We start from the raw sequence: 27,949 nt of genomic DNA, 5'->3' as shown, positions 1-27,949 counted from the left end.
AGAAGCAATCAACTACATCCCAAGATAACTCTGTATTTTCCTTAACACTATTACTTTTCATTTGTGTTCATTTTAAATTTTTTTGTTCAATCTAAGCAACACTAACAGATTTTTTTTGTGATTTTTTTTTATGTTGGAGGTCTTTATTCTGGAGATTTAGACTCAGATGAGTCAATAGTGTCCTACAGTTTGAGTAAAGAGCAATAAAGTGAATATTCACAACGGTTCAGTTCAACTGATCTTGGGTAAACGTTATGAGAAATCATTGAGCTCGATTTGATGACATTTGATTCCAGATATCTCGACAAATTGTAAGACACTTGTAAGAACTTTAGAAAAGACATATGAGATAACTATAATCTCCTTTTTTGTTTGAAGAAAAAGCATCTGAGAAACATTAAGTCCTCATTAGATTTTTGTCTAGAAGAAACAATTAAGGTGAAGGAAACTTAAACTGACATTTTTTTTTTTTTTTTTTTTCAGTTTTACTCTGCTGTCTTAATTTTTGCACTATTAGAAAATTTGTTCTTGGAGAGTTTTAAAAAGACTCATTTAAGAGCAATTACCTGGATCTTCACCAATAGTTTTGGGTTACAGATGTGGATGGGTGACAGTAAAACACTAAATATCCCCATCATTTGAGTGTCCAGTATTTTCGTCTGCTGTTGTAAGTTGTCAAGACTTTGAAATAAAGCTAATATTAGTTTAGCATTCAGGTTATTAAAAATTGAAAGAAAAAAGTGCAGTTTTCCACTTGTAAAAGCTGAGATGATCCTAATGGAGCAGCTGGAGAGACAGAGAGGTTTTCAGATGTCCTTGTGTTCTGCCTGTTACTCGTTCATTTGGTCTCTTGTGCGACTGACTGACTATTGTCATCGATACATTGTAAATCAGTAGTTTTTGGAGGGAAAGCGATAGCACATCTGTGACACACACACACTGCGCCCTCAGGGTCAAACCCCTGTCTGACCAGACACAACAGTGTGTGTGTGTGTGTGTGTGTGTGTGAGGGTGTGTTTTGTGTTTCTGACTCGACAAGAAGTTCCCTCCAAAATGTCTTTTCTCATTCATCAGCCTCTCCGCCTCAGGGGCTAAACACACAATTTAGACAGCGGTGTGTGTGTGTGTGTGTGTGTGTGTGTTTAGCTCCACAGGAGCTCACCGCTGTAGACCCAGCGGGGGAGAGATGCCTCCCTTAAAACACCACTGAGAAGATTGAAAACTGAAGAAGTCTCCCTTTTGTCACATTTACAATGTACAAGAGTAGAAACTCAATTGACTCGACTACGAACAGCTGATACACAAATAAATCAGGAAACCTTGGTTTAAATGATGTCCTGTGCAGGACTGGATGTGGTCTCAAAGTCTAAATGTATTAGAAATTTGGATTTTTTTGACCCATTAACTCTACTACCACTTCAGTTTATTGATTATATGCAGTTATTACTTTATAAAATTTATTTGTCATTAAAAATTTTAAAAAACCTAAAATGATATAGACATTACTCTAAACAAAGTTGCTTGTCAACTTCTTATTTATACACTCGTCTTACAGTATGTGTCATTCTGCATCTCTGTGTGTGTGTGTGTGTGTTGGAGGTGGGCTCATGTTTTAGAGGGAATTTCCTTCACTTATTATAGTAAATGAACTCCACCATCTTTTGTGTTCATGCATTTTAATTCTAATATCCAGTTGTAATGATTTGATTGCATGTTTGAGGACATTTGGAAAAAAAATTTTTTTTATGCCACAGATTTAAAATGACAATTGCAACTTTCTATTTCACAGTTCTGACTTTTTTTTCCTTACAGTTTCTCACAACTTTTCTTTTCAGAATTGTGAATTGCAATTTTTGAATGCATTTTGGAAAAAAAAAGTGAAGAATTGAGATGATTCTAACTTATCACATAATAGTGAGTCTATGTTTTGCAATTCTGAGAATAATGTGAAAGAAATTTAGTTGTTAGATCTAAATATTTTTTTTTTTATTGTGAGAAGAATGTCCCTTATTGTTTTATCCAGTCAAAGAAACACGTTTCCATAGATAAATTATGTTATTCATTTTAATTATTAAATTTTTTTAACACTAACCCTAAATATCAGCACTAATAAAAGGACAGCAGTGTGAATGCTTGAGCGGCGTGACGGAAAGCTTCTCCCCAGGGCAGGGAGTTTTTATACACCTCCTTAAACAGGAAACATTAATTAGAGGGTGTGTGTGACCTTTGACCCTGCAGCTGATGGGCAAGAGTGACCCCTCGCTAGTACAGGAAGGATAAAGCCTTGCCTGAACGTGCACACAAACTCACATGACTGATGCATGCTAACACGCCGTCCTTCAGTGAATTAACACTTGATTTGATGAAACACTCTGATACTTCTGAATGAGTGCCAGTGAATGAGGCGCTTGTCACATTCTGTCATGCTGCCAATGCCCAAACACAGTGTAATTGTGGGACGTTTTGGTCTTTTGTGTGTCCTGCTCAGTGAAGTGGCACCTCTTGTTCAGATTAGCAGGATTACCTGAAACTGTGCCAACCGGACAGAAACAGACTTCTCTTTTCCCTTCCTCCAGGTTTGTGTGTGCACAAGTTCAAAAGTATGAATGCAGCAGGGTTGCGGATGTTATTGTGTGTGCTTATGCAGATTAGGCACACATCATTGTCCAGTATGGTACTGTCGGCAATTTATTATAATTGTAACATACATATTTACATACACTACACACTGACTAAAATTCAGAAAGTCAAAAAGCATAAGAAAAAAAAAAGCTTCTTCATCGGAATGGTATGAAACTTGACTTTTATGGCAGTCACTCTATGTGACTACAAAAAAAAGAAAAAAACTTAAAATAAATAAAACAGAAACCATGGAAAGGGTCTGAAACACTCTAAAACAGGGGTGTGCAAACTTTTTGACTCGAGGGTCACAAGATTTTTATATAATTTTCTTAAAAGTAAAAAAAAAAAAAAAACATTTCAGATTTTCGGTCACTTTTGAACAATACCAGAGAGTCATTTTATGCACACTTTTCAGTTTTGTATGAAATAGTCTTGCAGTGTTATTTTATAAACACTAGTTCACATGCTACGATCTCTGGTATCATCTGTTAATTAGCTTATAAAAACTGCAATGACGGTTTTTTTGTAATGAGGTTCAGGATATCATTGATTCAAGGACTTGATTAGCAGGATCAGGTGTGTTTAATTAAAGCTGCGGTAGGGAACTTTTGACGCTCTAGCGGTTAATAAACAGAACTGCTTGCGTCTTGCGGAAGAACATCGTAGCCGGAACTACTTCTCTCTGTTTATGTCTATGAAGAATCACAAAGGTACTGGGTTACTCCGCCGCGGTACCCCCGAAGCAATCTAAAATAGTCCGTATATAAACACTTACCACAGGTGCACCCTAGTGATTCAGGACAAGCTAAAAACACGGTTTGGAAAATGGATTCAAGGTGTACTCGCTTATTATATACATTTGTCTACATTTTGAACACAAACAAAGTTACGGACCGCAGCTCTGATTGGTTGTTTTTTTACCGGGAGCGCATGACTTTCTGCAAATGGCAATAGGACACTGGGAGGAGCCAGAGGAGCTTGATTTTTTCACAGATTATCTGTCTCATATTCTACTGTCAGGGCATAATGACAGGTTTAAGATATATGTAAAAATTATATTTTTACAAAAGTTATCTACTTCAGTTTTAAGGATGAAGCTTAATTCTGCAGGGCTGTGGCTCTCCAAAGGTTAAGGTTTATTTGAGTTTGAGCAAATGCTGGAGCGCTTCACTGTCTGTCCACTAGAGGTCGCGATTGAGCCTCACATTCACCAGCTGCAATGATGATTCATATTTACCTCACTTTACCCCGAATGAAGGTTGTGAGGGCTAATTATTCATAACATAGACTGTTACAATATGATCAAACATTAAAACATTACAGAGGCGGATAAACAGCCTGTTGAAATATTATTGTGCCATGTATTTACATGTTCACTATTAATACTTGTTATTATTATTATTATCCCATCCAGTCATATATAGTTTGATGACTTCACAATAATGTGAGATTAGCAGTATCTTTCCTTCTGAAACAATCTCTTTAGAGTGTCTTATTTGAAATATTGAATATAAGTGAATAAATGCAAAATAAATAATTGTGACAAATATGTCAGAAAATTCAATTCATATATTACAAACAAATTAAATAATTACAGTTGTAGGTACTTAACCCTTAAAAAAAATCAGTGTTTTATTCATCCTGTAACTGGATTCATTATGTAAGATTTCAAATTAATGATCAGGCATGTATTTTGTCCTTCATATTTTTATTTTCTCCATCTCTTTTTGGCATAAGGTGCTTCATTTTGATCTGTACTTGTTTCTCCATATCTGTATCATCTTTAATGCAGTTCATTTAGTAAATCGTATAGTGTTTTAATATAGTGTTATATCGTATTCCACAGTATAAAGACAAGGACGTGAGGATGAGTGCTTCCTCTCTCATCCTCCCTCCTCACAGCATCAGAGAATCACACATCTTCATTGGGGTAAGATGTGTCAGCGTGGAAATGCTGACAAAATCTTGAAAACACAGAGTAAAGGCTGAGATGTTCATTTAATACTGGCTAATAAATGACCGACTGTCAAACAGTGAAATCTAAATTAATCTAATTCTGTAGCTAATGGGACATAAATGGAAATCACATCTTGGTAACATCTCATCAATCATGTTCCAACAAGTCATTATTTAAACCCTGGCGACAGACGTACAATGTAAGTTCATGATGTGACTGTGAATGAACAAATGCCTTTGAGTCCTGTATATAAAATACTGACATTATAATTTCAATTCATTAACATTCATAAACACACTGGCTTGTTGCGCAAATAGTTTTGCTGCACTTTGTTAAAGGCACTTCATTGTTTACCAAATAAATCAGAAGTCTTGCACATTCAAATAAAATATATTTTTGAATGAGTGGCATGTAATTCATCGCTGGTGTGGTGCTGCTCTCTTGTGGCCATATGGAGGAAGTGCAGCAGAAACTCGCATGAACAAATCATTTATTACATGGTTTTTAAGTACAGACAAACTGTTTCTTCTACATTTAAATGTTCTTAGCAAGCTTCTGAGCATGTTAAGAACAATACAAGCTGATATAAGTACTCCACGGTACTGCAAAAAAATATAAATTTTGCTTAATATTTGGGTTATGATTGATCAGTCTATTATTACACTTTAAATAACATTTTTCAGTCATCGATTTACCCTTTAATATCCTAAATTTATAATGAAATAAAAATATGCACTATTTATTTAGACATTGTTTGCGCATTTCCAATTAAACAGAACGATAGCAAATGAGCATGCGCGGTTGTATGTGCCTGAATATCTCAATCATCTTGCACGACCAGCACGTTTCCTTTGATCTCATATTCGATGGCGCTCCAGTCGAACAGGTTTCCTCTCGGCACGCGCTGCGCGTGGTTCAGATACAGCGCTTTGATCTGGTTTCCGGTGAGGGCGTAGTCCCACATGTTCAGGTCCGTGAGCTCGCCGGCGAAGCTCTGCACCGTCTCGAAGTCGCCCAGGTGTTTGTCAGGGTCCTGTCCTAGAACAGCGGTGCCCTGCGGGTGGATGCTGTGACCCGGTTTGTGCAGCTGAAACGCGCTGCGGCGTCCGTCCACCCAGAAGGCCGTGAGTCCGGTGCGCGAGGCCCAGGTGAGGCACAGGTGAGTCCGGAAGGTGGAGAGAGGCGGCAGGTGGAAGAACGCCCCGTCGCCACTGAGGTAGAAGGACACACGGCCGTCTTTCTCTCTCCACACGTTGAGCTCGTCAAAGTCGGGCGTCCTGTAGGCGAACAGAATGATCTGACGCTCGCCCTGGAGCTCCGTCGCGACGCGCATGCAGAGCGTGAACGCTGTAAGGCCCAGTGGCTGCTTAGGAGTGAGTTTAACATAACTGAAATCAGTCTCATACGGGAACAGAAGCACTTTTCCACCGAGACCCACTGCAAGACAAAATAAAATACTGTAACAAACACAAAACCAGCTCAAACTCCTGCTGCGTGGATCTATAACATACAGTAAAATACAGTAGAGTACCTTCAGTAGCTGCTGGTGTCAGAGAGAGCAGACCGAGGAATAAAAGCACTGGCTCCAACATCATACTGCAGCTCTGGAAGAAAATAGAGTAATAATACAGCAATTTAGAAGATTGAAATTAAAAAAGTCTTTGTTTGACATTAATCCATAATATCCATAAAAATGTCAAGGTTTCAGCATTGCAACATTTTCATGACAAACATATTATCCACAAAATTACTTTAAAGTAAACAATGTTTTAGTAGGATATGATAATACATTTGTAAAGTTTATTATGCATGATTTATACTGGTTTTAAATGAGGAATTTTATTAATAAAATTTAAATTAAATTACATTTAATTTACATTTTTATTTATTTTTTATTTATTTTTTTGCATCAGATTAAATGTAAAAATTGTCCTAATAATAAAAAATAAATGCTGATAATAATAATGTAATGTATCCCAGTCAGGATATGTGTGCCACACCATTATTGTAGTTAGCCAATGCTAAAGCCATAAATATTTAAATAAACTGAAATAAAATCAGTTTTATATATATATATATATATATATATATATATATATATATATATATATATATATATATATATATATATATATACATAAATCATATTGAAATTATATTAAATAACTAAAACTCAAATAAAAACAAGATTACCAAAACATTAACTAAAATTAAATCTTTAAATAAAAGTAAGAATTAATTCAACATATTAAGTAAAACAATACTCTAAATGATACTAAAATAATATTAGTGTGCTATATAATAACACAGATGCATTATTATTATCACATCATAACATTAAGTATCACTAAGCATTACATTTCAAATGATTGTTTCAGTTTTTCAGTTATTATATAGATGAAATTGTGACAAATATAATACTTACTGTGTAGCAGACTGATGTTTATTATTTCTGTCTCTGAGGAAAGAAACGCTGCTGAGCCGCTTCCCTCCTTGTACCATCATGACATCAGCTAAACCAACAAAAGATGCTGTGTGAGGATTCACACGATCATGAGACCAAAAACACAAAGAGGTTTTCAAACGTCTCTTCCTCTGGATTTCTCGCTCTGTCAAATACAAGTAGACGGAGTTTATAGAATTTATAAAATGGCACTAAACCCATATTTTTATTTTTTTACATAACCTTTTGTGCAAAACAGAAAACCTCTTTTTAATGTTTTTTGAGTTGTGAAAACATTGGTGTAATCTTGACGAAGAGCTGACATTAGTCTTTTCCCATTTAAGATCACAGAAGCAGTTGATGTGTGTCATATGGTTTCATGAATTCACCGTGGTTTATCCTTTTAAGGTATGCCATGTTTTCTCTACAATAACGTTTTTTCTAAGTCATGCTTATTCGTCCTTTTACCACGTCTATATCCTTTAGTTTGAAAATCTGTTAATTTTCCTAATACCATTAATACATCTCCATTTTCTTTTCTTGACATAATTCTTTGACCTAGAGATGCGCAGAAACATTTTATAATAACCATTATTATAACTAATTCTACAACAATTAATCCTCCATAGAGAATGTACCAACCGGCACTCATAAAGAGATTAATTAGACCACTCCATATTGCATAGATCATTTTTCAACCAGTTTAAACCCAGATAATATTTTTTATCTTTTGCTTTACACCAATTTTCCTTCCAATTCCTTCTTTTAATTGTCAGTGATAAATCATCAATCGCTATAGCATCTAATTTGGTTAAGGGTAAATTTTTCCCTCCTTTTGGAACTCTGTACCTTTAACAAGCTATTTGTTGCAATATACACTGGTCCATGAAATATTTTCCACTGAGGATTTCTATTTACCATTCTTAACACTCCTCCTGTTCCATAAGTCATTTCATATTTGTTAGCCGGTTTACTTCTCTTAAAAGTCCAAGGTAAGGGAAATATTCCTTTACTCCAATAACATAACACTGATGCTATTTGATTAATAGCTGTCACAAATTAGTACTCCAGATAACTCTGTGTGAGTCCTAGTTATGCATCATCCATTCTGCACCATGTCCTTCTTCTCGTCACAAAATCTCGACCCTATTATTGCTTTCACTTTATCAACAGTACCCACCCCCTCAGAGAACTTACCTACTTTATGCCTTGTGTTATAATGACCTCGTCACCAATTTCTTACCTTGTGTTTTTCTTAACCTCTCTTTCTTTCAGGTTCACCGTATTGTACCTGTAGAGGTGCAATAAACACCGATCAATATTCTGATTCCAGTCACCTAGGTCTCTATTTTTAGCAAACCATTCTTTAACAGTTCTAAATGCACGCTCTGCAATTCCATTTGTCTCTTGATGGTAGGCTATGGATTTAACTAGTATTATTCTATTTTCTTTATAGAATTTTTGTACTAGTTTCCCACTTATATTATGTGCAGACTTTCCATCAGTCCCTGCCACTTTATTCATTCTTTTAAACACTCTACTACCCTTTCTTCGAGTGCTGACCTCAAAGACCATATCATGGTTTTCTTAAAGTGGTTATCGATGGCAATCAGAAAATAGCAGTTTCTTCACAGTCAGTACTAATCTGCTGTAAAGGATACTCCTTTTGGTAATTCAGTTTCCTCACAACCTTTAGCGACCATAAACTTCCTGCATATCTGGCATTCTTTTCTTATCTCCCTATAATGATTCCTTCAATTAGGAATGTTTAGATTTCTTAATCTAAATTCCACTTGAATCATTTTAAATGATGTAAATCCAATGGCAAAACATAGAAACAAATAGAGACATCATTAGCATAGCTGCTGATCCAACAAAGTAAATTAAGTAGTTTAACCCAAGCTAAAGAATAAAATGCGCATTTGATCAGATGCAACTACACTCACAATTTAAGATACATTATTCAAATGCTTGGCAAAAGAGATGTGTTTTTAATCTAGATTTAAACAGAGAGAGTGTGTCTGAACCCCGAACATATCAGGAAGGCTATTCCAGAGTTTGGGAGCCAAATGTGAAAAAGCTGTACCTCCTTTAGTGGACTTTGCTATCCTAGGAACTACCAAAAGTCCAGCGTTTTGAGACCTTAGGGAGCGTGATGGATTGTAACGTGGTAGAAGGCTAGTTAGGAACGCAGGAGCTAAACCATTTAGGGCCTTATAGGTAAGTAATGATAATTTGTAACTGATACTGAACTTAATAGGTAGCCAGTGCAGAGACTGTAAAATTGGGGTAATATGATCATATTTTCTTTACCTGGTAAGGACTCTAGCTGCTGCATTTTGGACGACCTGTAACTTGTTTATTGACGAAGCAGGACAACCACCTAGAAGTGCATTACAATAGTCCAGTCTAGAGGTCATGAATGCATGAACTAGCTTTTCTGCATCAGAAACAGATAACATGTTTCGTAGCTTGGCAATGTTTCTAAGATGGAAGAATGCAGTTTTTGTAACACGGGAAATATGATTTTCAAAAGACAAGTTGCTGTCTAATATAACACCCAGATTTCTGACTGTAGAGGAAGTAACAGTACATCCGTCTAGTTGCAGATTGTAATCTACAAGATTCTGTGTAGTGTTTTTTGGTCCACTCATTAATATCTCTATCTTATCCGAATTTAATTGGAGAACATTATTTGTCATCCAATCTTTTACATTTTTAACACACTCTGTTATCTTTGATAATTTAGAAGTTTCATCTTGTCTCATTGAGATATATAGCTGAGTATCATCAGCATAACAGTGGAAGCTAATTCTATATTTTCGAATAATATTACCAAGGGGCAACATGTATATTGAAAATAGAAGGGGACCTAGGACGGATCCTTGTGGCACTCCATATTCTACTGACGATAAATGAGATGACTCCCCATTTACGTAAACAAAATGGTAGCGATCGGACAGGTAGGATCTAAACCATATTAGATTCTGCCCTTGAATACCTGTATAGTTTTGTAGTTTTGTTGAACGCAGCACTAAGATCAAGTAAGACTAGAAATGAGATGCAGCCTTGATCTGACGCAAGAAGAAGGACATTGGTAATTTTAACAAGTGCAGTCTCTGTACTATGTTCTCATCTGCTCTTTATGTGCCATTGGTCATTAGCTTTCCACTTGTTTTAAGTTAATTCCACCACCACTACCATATTCCAAGTCACTTTGTGAACACAATTTCTGTGTGGCCCAACTCAACAGCTCTCTGCAGAGCTCGCTCAACAGCTGTCACTTCTCCTAACTCTGCGGTCCCCTGAATTTCCTCATTCTGTGTGATCAGCTGTCCATTAACTTTAACCAAAGTATCCCCACTTAACTTTCCCTGCCCTTTCACTTCAATCAGTGAAATATTTAGATAGGTACTTATGGTTCTCATGACACCTAGTAAATTTATCTTTCCATTTAATTCTTCTTCAATCTAATTGAAATGCCATAGAAGAAATCACTATTGGTTATTCTTTAATAACCAACAATCTTTACTACAATCTTTGCTACAATCTTTAGCTGTAAGTAGTCTCTTACATACAGCTGCTAATATTCTCTCAGCACAGTTTTCATCAAAGCGCTTCATTGCTGGTCCTTGCCTGTGTGTCAAGAATGCAATCGGATGTCGCCCTTCTGCATTTAACATTGTTATAGTAACTTCCTCTTCTTCTTCAGCGAGCTGAACGTACAGAGGAAATGTCTCATCTCTTCTTTCTAATGCACCACTATTAAGAGCTGTTTTGATTAATTTTAATCTAGTTTACTCCATCTGCTAAGTCCATTGCCATTTTCCCTCCTTGCTTCTTTGATATAATATTTTAGCCACTCTAGAATATTTAGGTATTAGATCTATGATATAATTCAAGATATCTTGCAGTAACTGTTTGTTAACTTCCTTTTTATTTGGTTCTTTGCTGCTGTTGCCTCTGGCTTGCGAAATTGGGATTACTTAACTTATAGCGATATCATTGACTTGATTGCAAATGATTGCACAGATACTGTCATTTTGCATTATTGACACACTTTTAGTTTTTCAAATAAATGTTGTTCAGTTGCTTTTACACAATCTTTCTTGTTCAAAGCACTATATAAATAAAGGTGACTTGAGTTGACCCTGTCTTGATTGTCCACTCCAGGCACCCAACCAATTGTAAGCAACCACGCAACCATACATACATAAACAAGGGATGTTTCTTTAAGGCTTCTTTCTGTCTATGCAATTTCACGTATTTCATTAATCTTGGGATTCATTAATCTATGGGTTCCACATTTTCATTCTCTTAAACTCATCCTTTCCTAAATTTCTATCTTCCTGCAACGTTTATGAATGTGTGAGTTCATGTGTTTATGTTTTAGATTAGTTTATATGTCTTAGATTGATCTAATAAAGCCTTATTCACATTGAAAAGAGAAGTATCTTGTGTTTTCTGCTTACAAGTTAATGTCTTAAACTGCCGATCTTGTTACTGTGCTAATTGATAGTGTTTTCACTATACTTTTGATATTAGTATCCAGCGCAGATTTGATGTTAAACTGCTCGTTCAGTGAATCGCAGGGCGTCTCAGTGATCAGCCGTGAAACAGTGATTCTGTTCAAATTCCCTTTAAAATCTTAAATGATTTCTTTTGAGATAAATTTACCTCACAATTATTACTATTATTTTTTTTATTATGCACAAACACTGCAGATATAATGCTGAGGAAACAATTTATTTGTTAGCCCATACAGCTTTGTAAATCATTAAAACAGATGAAGAGGTTACAGAGGTTGACACAAATGTATGACATTACACCTGATCAGAATCAGTTATCTTTCACCACTAGTACATTTCCATTAATCTCATATTTGATGGTGTTCCAGTCAAATACATTTCCCTTCGGCACAGACGGTTCCTGGTTTGAATAAACTGCTCTAATCTGACTGCCAGAGAGAACTTGATCCCACATGTGCACATCTGTAATTTCTCCTACAAAGCTCTGATTCTTATCAAAGCCTCCCAGGTAGTTATCAGGGTCTTGACCGAGCAGGATGGTGCCACCAGGTTGAACTGAGTGACCTTTATTAAACAGCTTGTATGAACTGCGACGTCCATCCACCCAGAAGGCAGAAAGACCAGTCGCAGAGTCCCAGGTGACGCACACATGGGTCTGGAAGGTGGAGAGAGGAGGCAGGTAGAAAAACACTGCGACGCCAGCGAGGTAGAAGGAGAAAAGGCCGTCTTTCTCTCTCCACACGTTGAGCTCGTCATGTTTCTGTGTGCGGTAGGCGAACAGAACGATCTCCCTCTGGTCCTGGAGCTCCGTTGTGACACGCATGCACAGAGTAAATGCTGAAAGACTCAGTGGCTTTTCAGGAGTGAGTTTAACATAACTGTAGTCGGTCTCGGTTGGAAACAGAAGCACTTTACCACTGAGACCCACTGCAAGACAAAACGTGAAATGCTGATTGCTATAATCTATACTTGATCCTTTACTGTAAATCGTGTTACCTTCAGTAGCCACAGGTGTCAGACAGAAGAGACAGAAGAATAAAACCACGGGTAACATCTTACTGCAGGTCTGAGGAAAAAGTGCAATAGAAAATCGATTAGTCCTTTAAGCAGAGAAATTTTGACTACTTCGTAAATTAAAGTTTATTTCTAGTAAGTGTTAAATTATTTCTTAAATCTTCAAGAATACTTACAATGTTTAATCAGTGTTATCAAAGAGATCACTTCAGATCAGCTGTGTGTCTCCTATAAGGTCGTGACTAGGAGTGTCTCGAGTATTTATAAGCTGAATGGGTTGAGCCCAGATTCAGTTAAGATCCTCTTTTTTTTTGTTTTTTGTTTTTTTACCTAGAAGGAAGATGACGTGTCCTGCAGTTACATTGCTTGCATTGTTTAAAGATTCATTTAATGAGAGAATAAGCATGTATATTTATTCTATAGTCTGATTCAGACACATTTTTGACATCTCTTCTGAAACTAGAGGTGGCAAAAAAATTTTTTTTTAACTTTTTCCTTTAAAAAAAAAAAGAGGCATCAAACTTTAGATAAGCTCTCCATTGCTGTTTAGGAGAATTAGTTGGGTTATTAGAGACTTGGTTTGTGATTTTTCTGTCCTACCATCAGACGTGAAACTAAATGCCACTTATTGAGAAGCATAAAAAGAGAGAGTGAAGCGGGGAAACAGAGGATTCAGTGTTAAAGGGATGAAAGAGGGATTGAGCCTCCGCAGTGACTGTGTGTCTGTGTTGAGCGTTTGTCTCTCAGAAGGAGAGATGCTGTGAAAGCACCATGGAGCTGGAAGTTGCTGTTGGGTTCAGAAAACAGACCAGGTACAAGAAATCAGTTTATTCTTTTCTTTCGTGATATTAGGTTTATTTACATAGTTTTGTTGGGGTTAGTAGTTGGGGGTATGCTCATGTTCTGCTTTAACTGCTTTACTTTTTTGAACACTGTTAATGAGAATACAGTCTTACTCAACACAGCATATTAAATCAGATTTTTGTGGTGTATTTAATCGTCTGATTGCAACAATTTCTTGACTTCATCTGTTATCACTGACTCATCACTTATCCAGACATAACACAATAATGCAACAGTGCTATCTTTTTCTTCTGTCTAAAATTATTCTCCACATACTGTATATTCAGCATCAAATAAACATTTATTGACTTTTGACAGTGGTTTTGTGCCACTGAGCAATATTTGCTCTTTGCTGGAAAATGATCACACTGCATCTGGTATCAGATTCACAAATCTGAAGAAAGAAGTTAAGTAGTTCATAAGAATAAAAATATTTTTGCAATGGTATAAGAACACACTCTAAAACACCCCAGAATTTTTTCGAGTCTTTAGAAAAATCTAAAATATAAGAACATTTTTAAGATACATATTTGAGAATACAAAATATTCTTAACTTCATACTTCAGTTAGAAAAAAAAAATATTAAAGAAGAATTTTATTCTTAAAATGTTTTGTGATCAGGCCACTGGTTACAAAATAATGTAAACCACAATCATTACCACTACCTTTCTAAAGAACTGTTATCTTCAGACTAGTGCTGGGCGGTTTGAACAAAAACTTATATCACTTTTTCTTTTTCTAAATTATGCGGTTTCCCGGTTTATGACGCTTTTTTAAATGCATAATCGGGTGTACAATGCATTTTCTGCTAGTTGATATTTCAAGACGTGCTTTTAATTTTTTTTTCAGCATTGTGAGTCTTTTAAAAAACTGCGCTCTGATGTAAACAAGCACGTAAGAGAAGCACATGGAGGAACACTTGAGAGACACGCTGCATGAAAGCACATTCACTCTCTGACAGTAGATGGCGCTAAACTGCAGAAAATGCAGCCCTTACCCTGTAACTCCCATAAATAAAGCAGCAGCTACTTTCTAAAATGTATTTATATAGCCATTCAGACTTGTGGATTTGCTATGATGTTCATCACAGACAAATACTTAAATATTTAGACTTGAGGCTATTTATTTTCAAACTTTTTTTCTCATTTTAATCTGGACCACAACATGCTGTATATTGTTTGAAAGTGTTTTGATTCTTTATTTTTCATTCACAATTTACATCAGGGCTTCATTAGTTAACATTAGTTAATTCCTTAGTTAACTTAAACTGCCAATGAAAACTTCTTCTGAACATTCATTAATCTTAGGCATTTAATAACTCATTGTTAAAACTGAAAGTTGCAACTGTGTTATTTAATGAGCTAACATGAACTAAGACTTGTATTATTTTTAACAAAGATTAATAACTTCTGTAGCAAATTTAGCTATTATAAGGAGGTCTTATTGTAAAGTGATACCTATAGTTCTTTTAGACTTTAATCTGTGTAAAACTTTAACTTTATATGTTTTTCTGTATTGCTTTGTTTAAATGTTTAGTTATTTGTTATAAGAAAAAGGGTATTTAATCTGTAATACTGTATAATGTATTATACTGTATTAAATACCGTAATAATAATGAGGTCTGTGCGATATGGGGAAAAAATCTATTTGTGAATTTTTTGACAGATATTGCTATTGAGATTTGATTTGCGATTTTAAATGTGCAAAGTCAAGATTCAGCTCAGTACTGTCAATAATGTGCAGCACAGAATATCATCAAAATTCCTTGTTGTTTTCGGCATTATTCCAAAAGGAATTAATGTTGTTCTATTGGTTGCCATCGGCCATATTACATCCCACCAATAGGATCCATCTTCTAGACAGCATTATAGTCTTCATTAAAACCAATACAATTCTAATTATAACCCTTGTGCTTTAACGCATCCTAAAGTTTGCATTTTTAAATAATAGTTATTTCCCTCCTCCAGATACCTTATTAAGAAACCCATCAGAAATTATTGACACATTATGAGGGAGCGGGAGACAGGAACACAACAAGGGAGAACACTGGGGAGATGTATATGGAATGTAGCTACTGTCTCTTTTAATATAATCACTTTCTTATCAACTATATTTGAGTTTTAAAAATCCACATGATTACATAGCATACCATGTCAGCCTCTCATACATCCGTAAATGTAATTAGAGATATCTCTAATTCAATATCGACTAAACACAATTATAGTTTAAGATATGTCCTTGTCGAAATGCTGTTGTGTGAGTGTGACGTCAGAATGAATTTACTCAGCTCCTCCCCGTCCACTCTGCTAACTGCTAACAACATAATAAAAGTCTCCTTTTGTTGTCACGGAGAGAAAAGCTATTGGATATAGTGCTTCATGGATTATTAAATAAATCTGGATGCAGCCTTGTGTGGTAAAAGGTCTCCCGCGTGCATGTATGTTTGTAGCGCTGTTCTTTAATTGAATCATGTTGCAAAATAGACCAAATGCAATTGTGGCAAAGTGGTCTTTTTGCAGCAATATTCAACACTCAAGAGATATACAATAGACTACGCCACCCTGGGACTATACCAGGGAATCACAGTTCACTTAAAATGTTATAAGGAACCCAGGTTCATTCCACTGAATAAAATGAGCAAGAGACGTGGGTAGCAAAAGAGTGTTTGTTTATTAGTACAAAAGTTTAAAATGCAGGAATAGTCACCCAGCCAATTACTAAGCTGGAAATCACAATCCACAATTAAAGCTGCAAGCAGCGATGAACGGGCCCTCGCACCCGGGCTCACCGGCAGTAAGTGGCTTTAGTAGATATGTGAACGGTGAGAAATATGCATTTAAACTCAGAAATATAAGTGGAATATGTCAAAGTTTATTCCATATATCTGCCAATTTTCCTGTTGTAAGCAGGTGGCGCTGTCATTATAATGGAAAATTGGCCTTCAGATGTGTTCAGGCCAGGACTCTTATCGAACATGTGAAGTTTAGGGAAGATTGAACATTTAATGCCTGAGTTACAACAACTTCTCTTCCGATGGCGAGACATCAAATTTTGTCATGGCGCCATGGACACACCCTTTAACAAAATCTCAAGATCTCCACAATTTAACATTGCAAAGAACTTTAGATTAGACTGACCAAAATAAAATTTGGATGTCATAAAATTTCTTGGAGTAGTTATTTGCAGTGTAAAACATTGACACTTCCTGCTGCCAGCAGGTGGCGCTATGACTATGACTGAATATGGGCATGTAGATCTGTTAAGGGCAGAAGTCTTATCTAACATGTGAAGTTTGAGGCAGATTGGACATTGTATGTCTGAGTTACAGCAGCTTCCTTTTTCATGGCGAAACATCGAAATTTGTCAGGCTGCCATGGACACGCCCTTTAACGAAACCTCAAGATCTTCGCAATTAAACATCGCAAAGGGCTTAAGATTACACTGACCAAGTTAGGTGTTTATCTGAATAAATCTCTAGGAGGAGTTAGTTAAAGTACAACCCCTGAAAATGGCAAAAACTATGCCAATTTTGCAGAGAAAATTCTAAATAACCGACTTCCTGTTGGGATTCGGATTTCGTGCCAAGAGACTTTTTTGTAGGTATTGGTGTGTTACATGTGTGTACCGATTTTTGTACATGTACGTGAAACATAGCTCGAGGCGCACTCCATTGAAAGTGCATATGCACTCCGTTGAAAGTGTATAGGTGGCGCTATAGAGCCATTTTGCCACACCCAATGGAATATTTGCCTTCATGTCTGTTCAGGCCAGGACCCTTATCACACATTTAAAGTTTGGGGAAGATCGGACATTTTATGCCTGAGTTATAACATATTTTATTCCCATGGAGAGACATCGAATTTCGTCGCGGCGCCATGGACACGCCTTTTAACATAATCTCAAGATCTTCACAACTAAACATCACACAGGTCTTTAGATTAGACTGACCACAAAAAAGACATTGATGTCATAACATTTCTGGAAATAGTTTGTCGCAGTGTAAAATATGTCACTTCCTGTTGCCAATAGGTGGCGCTATGACTATAACTGAATATTGGCATGTAGATTTGTTCAGGTCAAGAGTCTTATCCAACATGTGTAGTTTGGGGCAGATTGGACATTGTATGTCTGAGTTACAGCAACTTCCTTTTTATGGCGAAACATCGAAATTTGTCAGGCCGCCATGGACACGCCCTTTAACGAAACCTCAAGTCCTTCGCAATTTAACATCGCAAATGGCTTTAGATTACACTGACCAAGTTTGGTGTTGATCTGAATAAATCTCTAGGAGGAGTTCGTTAAAGTACAACCCCTGAAAATGGCAAAAACAGCACCAATTTTGCAGGGAAAATTCAAAATAACCGACTTCCTGTTGGGATCCGGATTTCGTACCAAGAGACTTTTTTGTAGGTATTGGAGTGTTACATGTGTGTACCAATTTTTGTACATGTACGTGAAACATAGCTCGAGGCGCACTCCGTTTAAAGTGTATACGCACTCCGTTGAAAGTGTATAGGTGGCGCTATCGAGCCATTTTGCCACACTCTATGAAATATTGGCCTTCAGATCTGTTTAGGCCAGGACCCTTATCACACAAGTGAAGTTTGGGCAAGATCGGACACTTTATGCCTGAGTTATAACATCTTTTATTCCCATGACGAGACATCGAACTTTGTCACGGCACCATGGAAACGCCTTTTAACAAAAATTCAAGATCTTCACAACTAAACATCGCACAGGTCTTTAGATTAGACTGACCACAAAAAAGACATTGATGTCATAACATTTCTAGGAGTAGTTTGTCGCAGTGTAAAATATTTAACTTCCTGTTGCCAATAGGTGGCGCTATGACTATAACTGAATATTGGCATGTAGATCTGTTCAGGTCAAGAGTCTTATCCAACATTTGAAGTTTGGGGCAGATTGGACATTGTATGTCTGAGTTACAGCAACTTCCTTTTTCATGGCGAAACATCGAAATTTGTCAGGCCGCCATGGACCCGCCCTTTAACGAAACCTCAAGTCCTTCGCAATTTATTATTGCAAAGGGCTTTAGATTACACTGACCAAGTTTGGTATTGATCTGAATAAATCTCTAGGAGGAGTTCGTTAAAGTACAACCCCTGAAAATGGCAAAAACAACCGCAATTTTGAAGGGAAAATTCAAAATAACCGACTTCCTGTTGGGATCCGGATTTATTACCAAGAGACTTTTTTGTAGGTATTGGAGTGTTACATGTGTGTACCAATTTTTGTACATGTACGTGAAACATAGCTCGAGGCGCACTCCGTTGAAAGTGTATAGGTGGCGCTATAGAGCCATTCTGCCACACCCGGTGGAATATTGGCCTGATGATCTGTTCAGGCCAGGACTCTTATCACACATGTGAAGTTTGGGGAAGATCGGACATCTTATGCCTGAGTTATAACATCTTTTATTCGCATGGCGAGACATCGAACTTCGTCGCGGCGCCATGAACAAGCCTTTTAACGAAAACTCAAGATCTTCACAACTGAACATCGCACAGGCCTTTAGATTAGACTGACCACAAAAAAGACATTGATGTCATAAAATTTCTAGGAGTAGTTCGTCGCAGCGTAAAATATGTCACTTCCTGTTGCCAATAGGTGGCGCTATGACTATAACTGAATATGGGCATGTCAATCTGTTCAGGTTCGGAGTCTCATCAAACATGTGAAGTTTGGGGCAGATTGTTCATTGTATGTGTGAGTTATAGCAACTTCATTTTTCATGGCGAATCATCGAAATTCGCCAGGCCGCCACGGACACGCCCTTCAACGAAAAGTCAGGATCTTCGCAATTTAACATCGCAAAGGCCTTTAGATTAGGCATACCAAATTTGGTGTTGATTTGAAGAACTCTCTAGGAGGAGTTCGTTAAAATACAACACATGGAAATGACCAAAATTACACAAAATATGCTCATAATATTAAAAATAACCGACTTCCTGTTGGGTTTAGAATTTCGCTCCAAGAGTCTTTTTTGTAGGTATTGGTGTGTTACATATGTGTGCCAATTTTCGTGCATGTACGTGAAACATAGCTGGAAGGCTGTTGATTTTCTTGGTATAGGTGGCGCTGTCGAGCCATTTTGCCACACCCTCTTCTGAATCCTATATCAGACGAAAATTTTCACCAGGTTTGACGCGTGTGCAAAGTTTCATGACTTTTTGAGCATGTTAAAGCCCTCAAAAATGCGATTCATTCGGGAGAAGAAGAAGAAGAAGAAGAATAATAATTAAAGCTGCAAGCAGCGATGAACGGGCCCTCGCACCCGGGCTCACCGCCATCGTGTGGCTTTAGTAAAAAGGTGAACGTTGAGAAATATGCATTTAAACTCATAAATATAAGTGCAATATATCAAAGTTTATTCCATATGTGTGCCAATCTTCCTGTTGCCAGTAGGTGGCGCTATCATTATAATGGAATATAGGCTTTCAGATGTGTTCAAGCCAGGACCCTTATCACACATGTGAAGTTTGGGCAAGATCGGACATTTTATGCCTGAGTTATAACATCTTTTATTCCCATGGCGAGACATCGAAATTCGTCATGGCGCCATGGACACGCCTTTTAACAAAAACTCAAGATCTTCACAACTAAACATCACACAGGTCTTTAGATTAGACTGACCACAAAAAAGACATTGATGTCATAAAATTTCTAGGAGTAGTTTGTCACAGTGTAAAATATGTCACTTCCTGTTGCCAATAGGTGGCGCTATGACTATAACTGAATATTGGCATGTAGATCTGTTCAGGTCAAGAGTCTTATCAAACATGTGAAGTTTGGGGCAGATTGGACATTGTATGTCTGAGTTATAGCACCATCATTTTTCATGGCGAATCATCGAAATTTGTGAGGCCGCCGTGGACACGCCCTTTAACGAAACCTCAAGTCCTTCGCAATTTAACATCGCAAAGGGCTTTAGATTACACTGACCAAGTTTGGTATTGATCTGAATAAATCTCTAGGAGGAGTTCGTTAAAGTACAACCCCTGAAAATGGCAAAAACAACACCAATTTTGAAGGGAAAATTCTAAATAATCGACTTCCTGTTGGGATCCGGATTTCGTACCTAGAGACTTTTTTGTAGATATTGGTGAGTTACATGTGTGTACCAGTTTTTGTACATGTACGTGAAACATAGCTCGAGGCGCACTCTGTTGAAATTGTATAGGTGGCGCTATAGAGCCATTCTGCCACACCCGGTGGAATATTGGCCTTCAGATCTGTTCAGGCCAGGACTCTTATCACACATGTGAAGTTTGGGGAAGATCGAACATTTTATGCCTGAGTTATAACATCTTTTATTCCCATGACGAGACATCGAACTTCGTCGTGGCGCCATGAACACGCCTTTTAACGAAAACTCAAGATCTTCACAACTGAACATCACACAGGCCTTTAGATTAGACTGACCACAAAAAAGACATTAATGTCATAAAATTTCTAGGAGTAGTTCGTCACAGCGTAAAATATGTCACTTCCTGTTGCCAATAGGTGGCGCTATGACTATAACTGAATATGGGCATGTCAATCTGTTCAGGTTCGGAGTCTCATCAAACATGTGAAGTTTGGGGCAGATTGGAAATTGTATGTCTGAGTTATAGCAACTTCATTTTTCATGGCGAATCATCGAAATTCGCCAGGCCGCCACGGACACGCCCTTCAACGAAAACTCAAGATCTTCGCAATTTAACATCGCAAAGGCCTTTAGATTAGGCATACCAAATTTGGTGTTGATTTGAATAAATCTCTAGGAGGAGTTCGTTAAAACACAACATATGGACATGACCAAAATTACACAAAATTTGCTCATAATATTACAAATAACCAACTTCCTGTTGGTTTTAGAATTTTGCTCCAAGAGTCTTTTTTGTAGGTATTGGTGTGTTACATATGTGTGCCAATTTTTGTGCATGTACGTGAAACATAGCTCGAAGGCTGTTGATTTTCTTCGTATAGGTGGCGCTGTCGAGCCATTTTGCCACACCCTCTTCTGAATCCTATATCAGACGAAAATTTTCACCTGGTTTTACGCGTGTGCAAAGTTTCATGACTTTTTGAGCATGTTTAAGCCCTCAAAAATGCGATTCATTTTGGAGAAGCGGAAGAATAAGAATAAATATAGCTGCAAGCAGCGATGGCGGGCTCAAGCCACCAGTGCCATCGCCACCCCGGTGGCATCAGGTAAACTGTGCCCAGCGGGCACATGCATTCACAATATCCCTCTGGCAGTGAGGTTTTAAAGGATATGGCAGTTAAAGGGTTAATCCGAATCATCTAGACTTTAAAATCACATTCACAGAACAATATATATATATATATAACTTTAGTAACACTTTACAATAAGATTCCATTCATAAACATTATGTTAACATGAACAATGTTTATATAGCATTCATTCATGTCAGTTAATATTCCAAACTTAAACATTAAAACATTGTTTTATTGTGATTTTTTTCCAAGCATTTTTTACCAATTCCAAACCATATCAATCTTAATAACTACCATTATTTTTTATTTAATCATTTATGAGTGCTATACAATAGTCCAGGAAAGCTGGAAGAGAAAAACAGGTCAAGAAGAACTGACAAAAAGAATTGCAAAATAATTAGGAAATAATGTGAAGATTAATTTTTAGTCAATTCTGCAAGACAGACTTTTCAGGAAAGGAGGTGGAATAAAAATGAGCTCCTAAATCTTAATCCTGGATTCTGGAAGATATATTCCTCAAACCATCGGACAAGAGTAGGTGGTGCTGGTCCTTCACGAGTCACTCTAATCTGTTCATAAAGCCTATATATAAAGACTTAATATATAGTATTTCACAATACTTCATGGTATTCTAATTAAATCATTTTTTGGAATCTTAAGTCTCTCAGAGTCCGACACCGAGTAATTCTGGAGACTCCAGGAAAGTGGCAGTTCTGTAAAATGTTGGCGCTGGAGACTAAATGCACCCTGATAGTTTCACACCTAATTCACTTAACACACACACATACACACACATTACCCACAGTGACAGTGGGACTGAGTGACATCAGATGTATGATAGTTTTTTTTTAATTTTCTATCATCCATACAGTGTTGTATAGTCATGAAACTATGGTCATGAGACCAGTCATTCTGAGGAAATATGCCTCAGAATGACTGGTCTTCTATGTGTACATTTTTTTTTTTAAAGTGTTTAGAAGCTGCACTTTAAAAAAATAAAAAGACATTTACTGGTTCCTTTTTTACTATTATTTCAAAAAACATCACGGCAAAACCATTCAAGCTATCCAAAATTCATTCACACCTATTCTGTAAGATTAATTCTTTAAACAGTGGTAAAAGATGATGTGGTGCTGATCCTTCAAGAGTCACTCAAAACGTTATCTGTCCATAAAGCCTATAAAGAATTATTCTTAATATACAGTTCAAAATACTTCAGCTTGTTATTCTAATTAAGTGAGGGTCATTTTATCAGTAAAATATATACAATTCATTTTTTTTTGAAAGATTTCTATAAATGATTTAAATCATACTCGTTTCTCCAATAATTATTTAAAAGTAATTCTATAGCTCCCTCTGGTGGCCATTATAGGTACTAAGAATTGCAAGCTTGATTTATAAGTTATGATAGTTTAAATTTTATGCTGGCTCTTGAAAGTGATAAAGCTATGAAACTTACTGTGCTTCCTTCAAATGAGGACTTCTACTTATATAAAAAATTATGAAGATTTAGAATGAAAAATTGTAAAGATATAGTAAAATAACTATTGTATTTTTTTATGTTACTTTAATAAATCTCTATGGCAACACCATTTAAGCTATCCTAAACCCATTCACAATTTAACATCTCAGTATATTGGCATCATGTTGAAAAAGGAGTATGGAGTAGTATGAGTAGGAGTATGAATTCATTTGCAGGCTTTATCATAAATCCACAATAAAATTTCTGAGTTCTGTATCAATCTGTGTTGTTGTTTGTTTATTTTTATCTTTTATTTTTCATAGGAAGATAACTTACTCTCATTTTTAATAAATGTGCTTATAAACCAAGGACAAGCTATTTATAGCTGTATTTATAAACTGCTTACTACTGACTATTAATATTGGGACAAGGCTTTATAAAGCATGAACTGACTATTTACTAATGAGTGCAGTTATTATAAAGTGTTATCAATGAATTTGCTAATGTTAACAAATTAGACATTATTTTACAGTGTTATCAAATCCTTAAATGACTCATAAGCATTTGTGAAAGTTCTGCTTGTATTACAGCTTAGTATTGATCTGTGAGCTGAACAGATTTACTGTTACATCCATGAGATTATGTAAATTAAAATAAATATAATGTCACAGGATGTCATAGGTCAGTATCAAATGAGTTTGAAATTATTATTTGCAGCACAAATAAGGTTTTTTTAGGATTTTTAAAAATCCCTAAAACTGACAGAAAAAGGTTAAGGCCTAAGCTATTTCTATGTGAGTGGCTAATTTTATTTTTGTTTTTATAATTATAATACACAAACTATGAAATGATACAAAATGTATAAAAAGATAAATAAATAAATACGCACACATTAAAAAAGCAGCCAAGTCGAATGAGTTTCCTTTTTTATATAGATTAAAATTGAAGACAGAAGCAAGTGGTAAATGTGGTCACTTTAATATTCAAATCCAGTAGATCCAGTTTATGTTCACGTGGCTGTTTTCGTTTATAGTCGCCAAGCTATTATGTGTTTTGAAATAATCTTGTCCGTTATGTGTTCGTTCGTACGACGAAAGACAGAAACCTGCAGCTCGAGAGATATGTTATTCTGCCAGTCGCGCTTTCAAATAGTCTTGCACACTTAAACAGGTCACAAACACCTGCATTTAGCTCTTGTTGTGTTACAATGGGTTTATTGTGTGCATTTGTGGTAATATTTTATTTAAAAAAGCTCTTAAACAAGAATAAATTCGTTTGTTTTGAGCTGGACACTGTACGCGCTGATCGGAGGCGGTGATTTCAGATAGGCAGCTGCAAATATTTCATTTTCACACAAACAGTTCAAAAACATCTGAATTTAGCTCTTGGTGTGTTCTAATTGGTTGATTGTGTGATATCGCTGTAATAATTTATTTTTAAAAGCTTTAAAACAGGAATAAATTCGTTTTCTCTGAGCTCTTTACTCCAGACGCTCGTGATCACAGCGGTGATTCATCTCTCCTATTTCTCACGTATCTCTGGCCAGAAATAATTTATCCATGAGCCCTGAACCGGTAATAATCAGATATGTTGGTTTAGCTTGTCAGTGTGAATTAAATCTAAGTATTTGTTTGTATTTTTAACCGATTTAAAAGTGAAAGTAAAAGTCCGGGAATTGAACCTGTAGGGGCGCAATTTCTCTCAGACAATGGAAGTCTGAAGCACATATACTCAAACAGAGGGACAGAGTGAGATGAGATGTCTGACAGTTTTTTAATTTTCTGTTATCCATACAGTGTTGTAAAGTCGTGAAACTATGCATATTTCCTCAGAATGACTTTTTCATCTGTATGAAAAAATTATTTGACGTGTTTGGAAGCTGCAATTTAAAAATACAATAATGATTCCCTTTGTAAGGTCATTTAAAAAAATCACCACGGCAAAACCATTCAAGCTATCCAAAATCCATTCACAATTTAAGTTCCTATCAGAAATACTGATGTGTGTTCAGAGTTTTGTGAAATTCTAAGTATGTTATTTGCCTCAAAATCACCTGAGAAGTATTCCAGTTTGACATGTTGCCACGCCAACAATTTTTTAGATATCAATATCCCCCTTGCAGATTTATATCGGCTGTGTTTTAACATTATTCTGATGAAGTTTGAAGCAAATCGAGTAATAATAAGATGCTGAATTCAAATCATTTTGAAAATGACACACTTCCTTCTGCCAGTTGGTGGCGCTATAACTTTGACTCCTAATAGTCACATATATGCGATCGACATCATACAACGAATAATCTGATGAAGTTTGATTAAAATCAGGAAATGTATGTGGACGGTATTAGACACTTCCTGTTTCTCATTTCTCGCCATAATTTCAACGCCTCGCCACGAGCAAACCGTTCGAGATATCAAAAATCCCCTGGCAATTTTTCATCCCCAGTGTCTTGAGATCACGTTGACCGAGTTTGGCGGCAATCGAGAAAAAAACCTATGACAAGTATTTCAAATTCCAGAGCATGCGCTTTTTACATAACTCTAAATAGCTGACTTCCTGATGGGCGGAGCCTATGACATGCAATACGAAAGTTGTTCGGCACGATGAGATCTATATGTGTACTGAGTTTCATATGAATATGTGCAAGTATGTGTGAGCTATACATCAACATTTCTGACTGTGTTCCAGGGGGCGCCGTAGAGCCCCTGTGCCACGCCCGGGTCCCAGCCTCTGCAGGCTCCTAAAGGCCACAGATTCCAAAGTGTGCGCAAATTTTCAAGAGTTTTTGAGTATGTTAAGGACCCCAAAAGCCCCCACAACTTTGACGAAAAATTTGAATACTAAACCCTAAATAGCCAACTTCCTGTTGAGAGGAGCCTATGATATGCAATACAAAAGTTGTTTGGATTGATGAGATTTATATGTGTACCGAGTTTCATACGTCTACGAGCAAGAATGTATGATATATGGCCCTCCATATTCCAGGGGGCGCTGTAGAGCCCCTGTGCCACGCCCGTGTATCAGTCTCTGCCCGGCCCTAATGGCCGCAGGTTCCAATGTGTGTGCCAATTTTCAAGACTTTTTAAGCACGTTAAGGGCCCCAAAAGCCCCCGAGACGTTGGAAAAAAATAATAATAATAATAATAATAATAATAATAATAATAATAAAAAATAATCCTAAGGAAAACAATAGGCCTCTCGCCCTTTGGGCTTGAGCCCTAATAATAATAAACAGAGCAGATACAATAGGGTCCTCACACCATCGGTGCTCGGGCCCTAATAATAAAAAACAAAGCAGATACAAGAGGGTCCTCGCACCTCGGTGCTCGGGCCCTAATAAGGATTCACATTTACTTCGGAGCTGTAGCCTATTGGCATCAAATGGGCTAAGAGAGGGAGCAAAAGAGGAGAATCACACTAAGTGCACACACACACACACACACTCACTCCAATACCCGTGATTTTATCAGTGGTGCTCACACAGCATAACACAGCACACGGTGAAGGAAAGCCTCACTGCCGTCGGACACACAGCTCCTGTAATTGTAATACAAAACAAAATAAATCAAATCAATAGAAATTAATCAATAAAAACTTATTAAATGCAGGGGAGCAAAAGAAACCCTTCCAACATAAAGAAAAGAAATAAATTCTAGCTTAACAGCTAGATAATAACACAAAAGGAAAAGGAAAATAAATTTAAAGACAACAATGTCCAAGAGAAAATCTCAGCATTCTGAACCAGTCCAAAATGAGAAACACCACAAAAGGGAAAATGAAGAAATAAATATCTGAATGAGCGCGGCCCTCGAACTCGTTATTTCCCAACGTACGAGGAAAAGATCTTTAAAATACAGTCACAGTAGGAGCAGGTTTTAACCAACAACTCCAAAATCGGGCCGCGCTAAATCACCCAGGACAAAATGATGAAAACACACAGCAAATATATACAGAAAAGAAACGAAAGCAAATCCAGCAGGAACAAAACAGCAGCGTGCTTCTATATGTAGTAGGGAAATGCAGCACGCACAGTCTTAGCCCCTAACAGATAAGAAGACGATTAGTAAACTAGTTATAGTTTATGAACAGCAATCGGAAATATAAACACACATACCAAATAACGCAGCCGTTTGCCACACCAGAAAGCAGAGCTGACGTCAGTATCCACGGGATAGAAATGAAGTAGATGCCAAACAGCATATATTGGATGTCCCCACTCAAACGGTAAACACACGGGAATGCTGCGGTAAAGATAAACATAGCTGACCCCCACACCACATCACCTAAAACCTCTGGCAATATACTAAATCTTACGTACCTGGGACTAGGCAGTGTAACGAGCCAGACCGCACGTAACGGTTGTTTACAATAGACTCTCCAGTGTACGCAAAGCCCCACAAAATGACACAAGCGGTGTTAAAATGCCCAAACGGCTGTGTTTTAACCACAGACCTCTGTTGAATGCCGGTAAACAGGAAGAGCGCAGGCACAGAACAGATGACGCACATCCGGCCCGCACCAAACAGCCATTTATACACACCTCCCTGCGGGAAGATAGGCTACCAATAACATGACGTCACTACAGGGAGGATCTGACTAATCTGCCACACAATGTAATGTTCAATAAAGTTTAAAATTATTTATTTATTAAAGAAAGGTAGGCCGGTACCTTTAAAAATAAATAAAGGAAGGCCTAATTTGTAGATTTTAGCTTACCATTCATTCTGAATTTTTCTCAGAATTGCGATATATAGACAATGTGAGATATACATTTTTATAACTGTGAGATAAAAAGTTCTATTCTATTTCTTTATTAATTTATTTTGTAATTAATTTCT

At 36.8% G+C, this 27,949-nt stretch overlaps 1 protein-coding gene across 11 annotated transcripts; it reads right to left on the bottom strand.

Annotated features, from left to right (window-relative positions):
• Nucleotides 1–5,052: 5,052 nt before the first annotated feature.
• LOC113092817 (pentraxin fusion protein) lies at nucleotides 5,053–27,724 on the bottom strand. Of its 11 annotated transcripts, none has more exons than XM_026258566.1 (7): nucleotides 27,430–27,724; nucleotides 27,226–27,352; nucleotides 26,559–26,648; nucleotides 8,266–8,313; nucleotides 7,005–7,188; nucleotides 6,111–6,183; nucleotides 5,053–6,016 (listed from the first exon to the last, which is right to left on the bottom strand). In XM_026258566.1, exons 6-7 carry the CDS (start codon nucleotides 6,172–6,174, stop codon nucleotides 5,400–5,402), a joined length of 681 nt encoding a protein of 226 aa, XP_026114351.1. In that variant the 5' UTR covers nucleotides 6,175–6,183; nucleotides 7,005–7,188; nucleotides 8,266–8,313; nucleotides 26,559–26,648; nucleotides 27,226–27,352; nucleotides 27,430–27,724; the 3' UTR covers nucleotides 5,053–5,399. The 11 variants fall into 11 exon arrangements, with proteins under 11 accessions (XP_026114351.1, XP_026114350.1, XP_026114354.1 ...); XM_026258565.1 differs by having other exon boundaries at nucleotides 26,567–26,648; XM_026258569.1 differs by having other exon boundaries at nucleotides 7,005–7,092; nucleotides 26,567–26,648.
• Nucleotides 27,725–27,949: the final 225 nt, after the last annotated feature.

Source organism: Carassius auratus, unplaced genomic scaffold (genome assembly GCF_003368295.1).
Source record: "Carassius auratus strain Wakin unplaced genomic scaffold, ASM336829v1 scaf_tig00214714_1_2670353, whole genome shotgun sequence".
NCBI lineage: Eukaryota > Metazoa > Chordata > Actinopteri > Cypriniformes > Cyprinidae > Carassius > Carassius auratus.
This window is presented reverse-complemented; position numbering and strand designations above follow the sequence as displayed.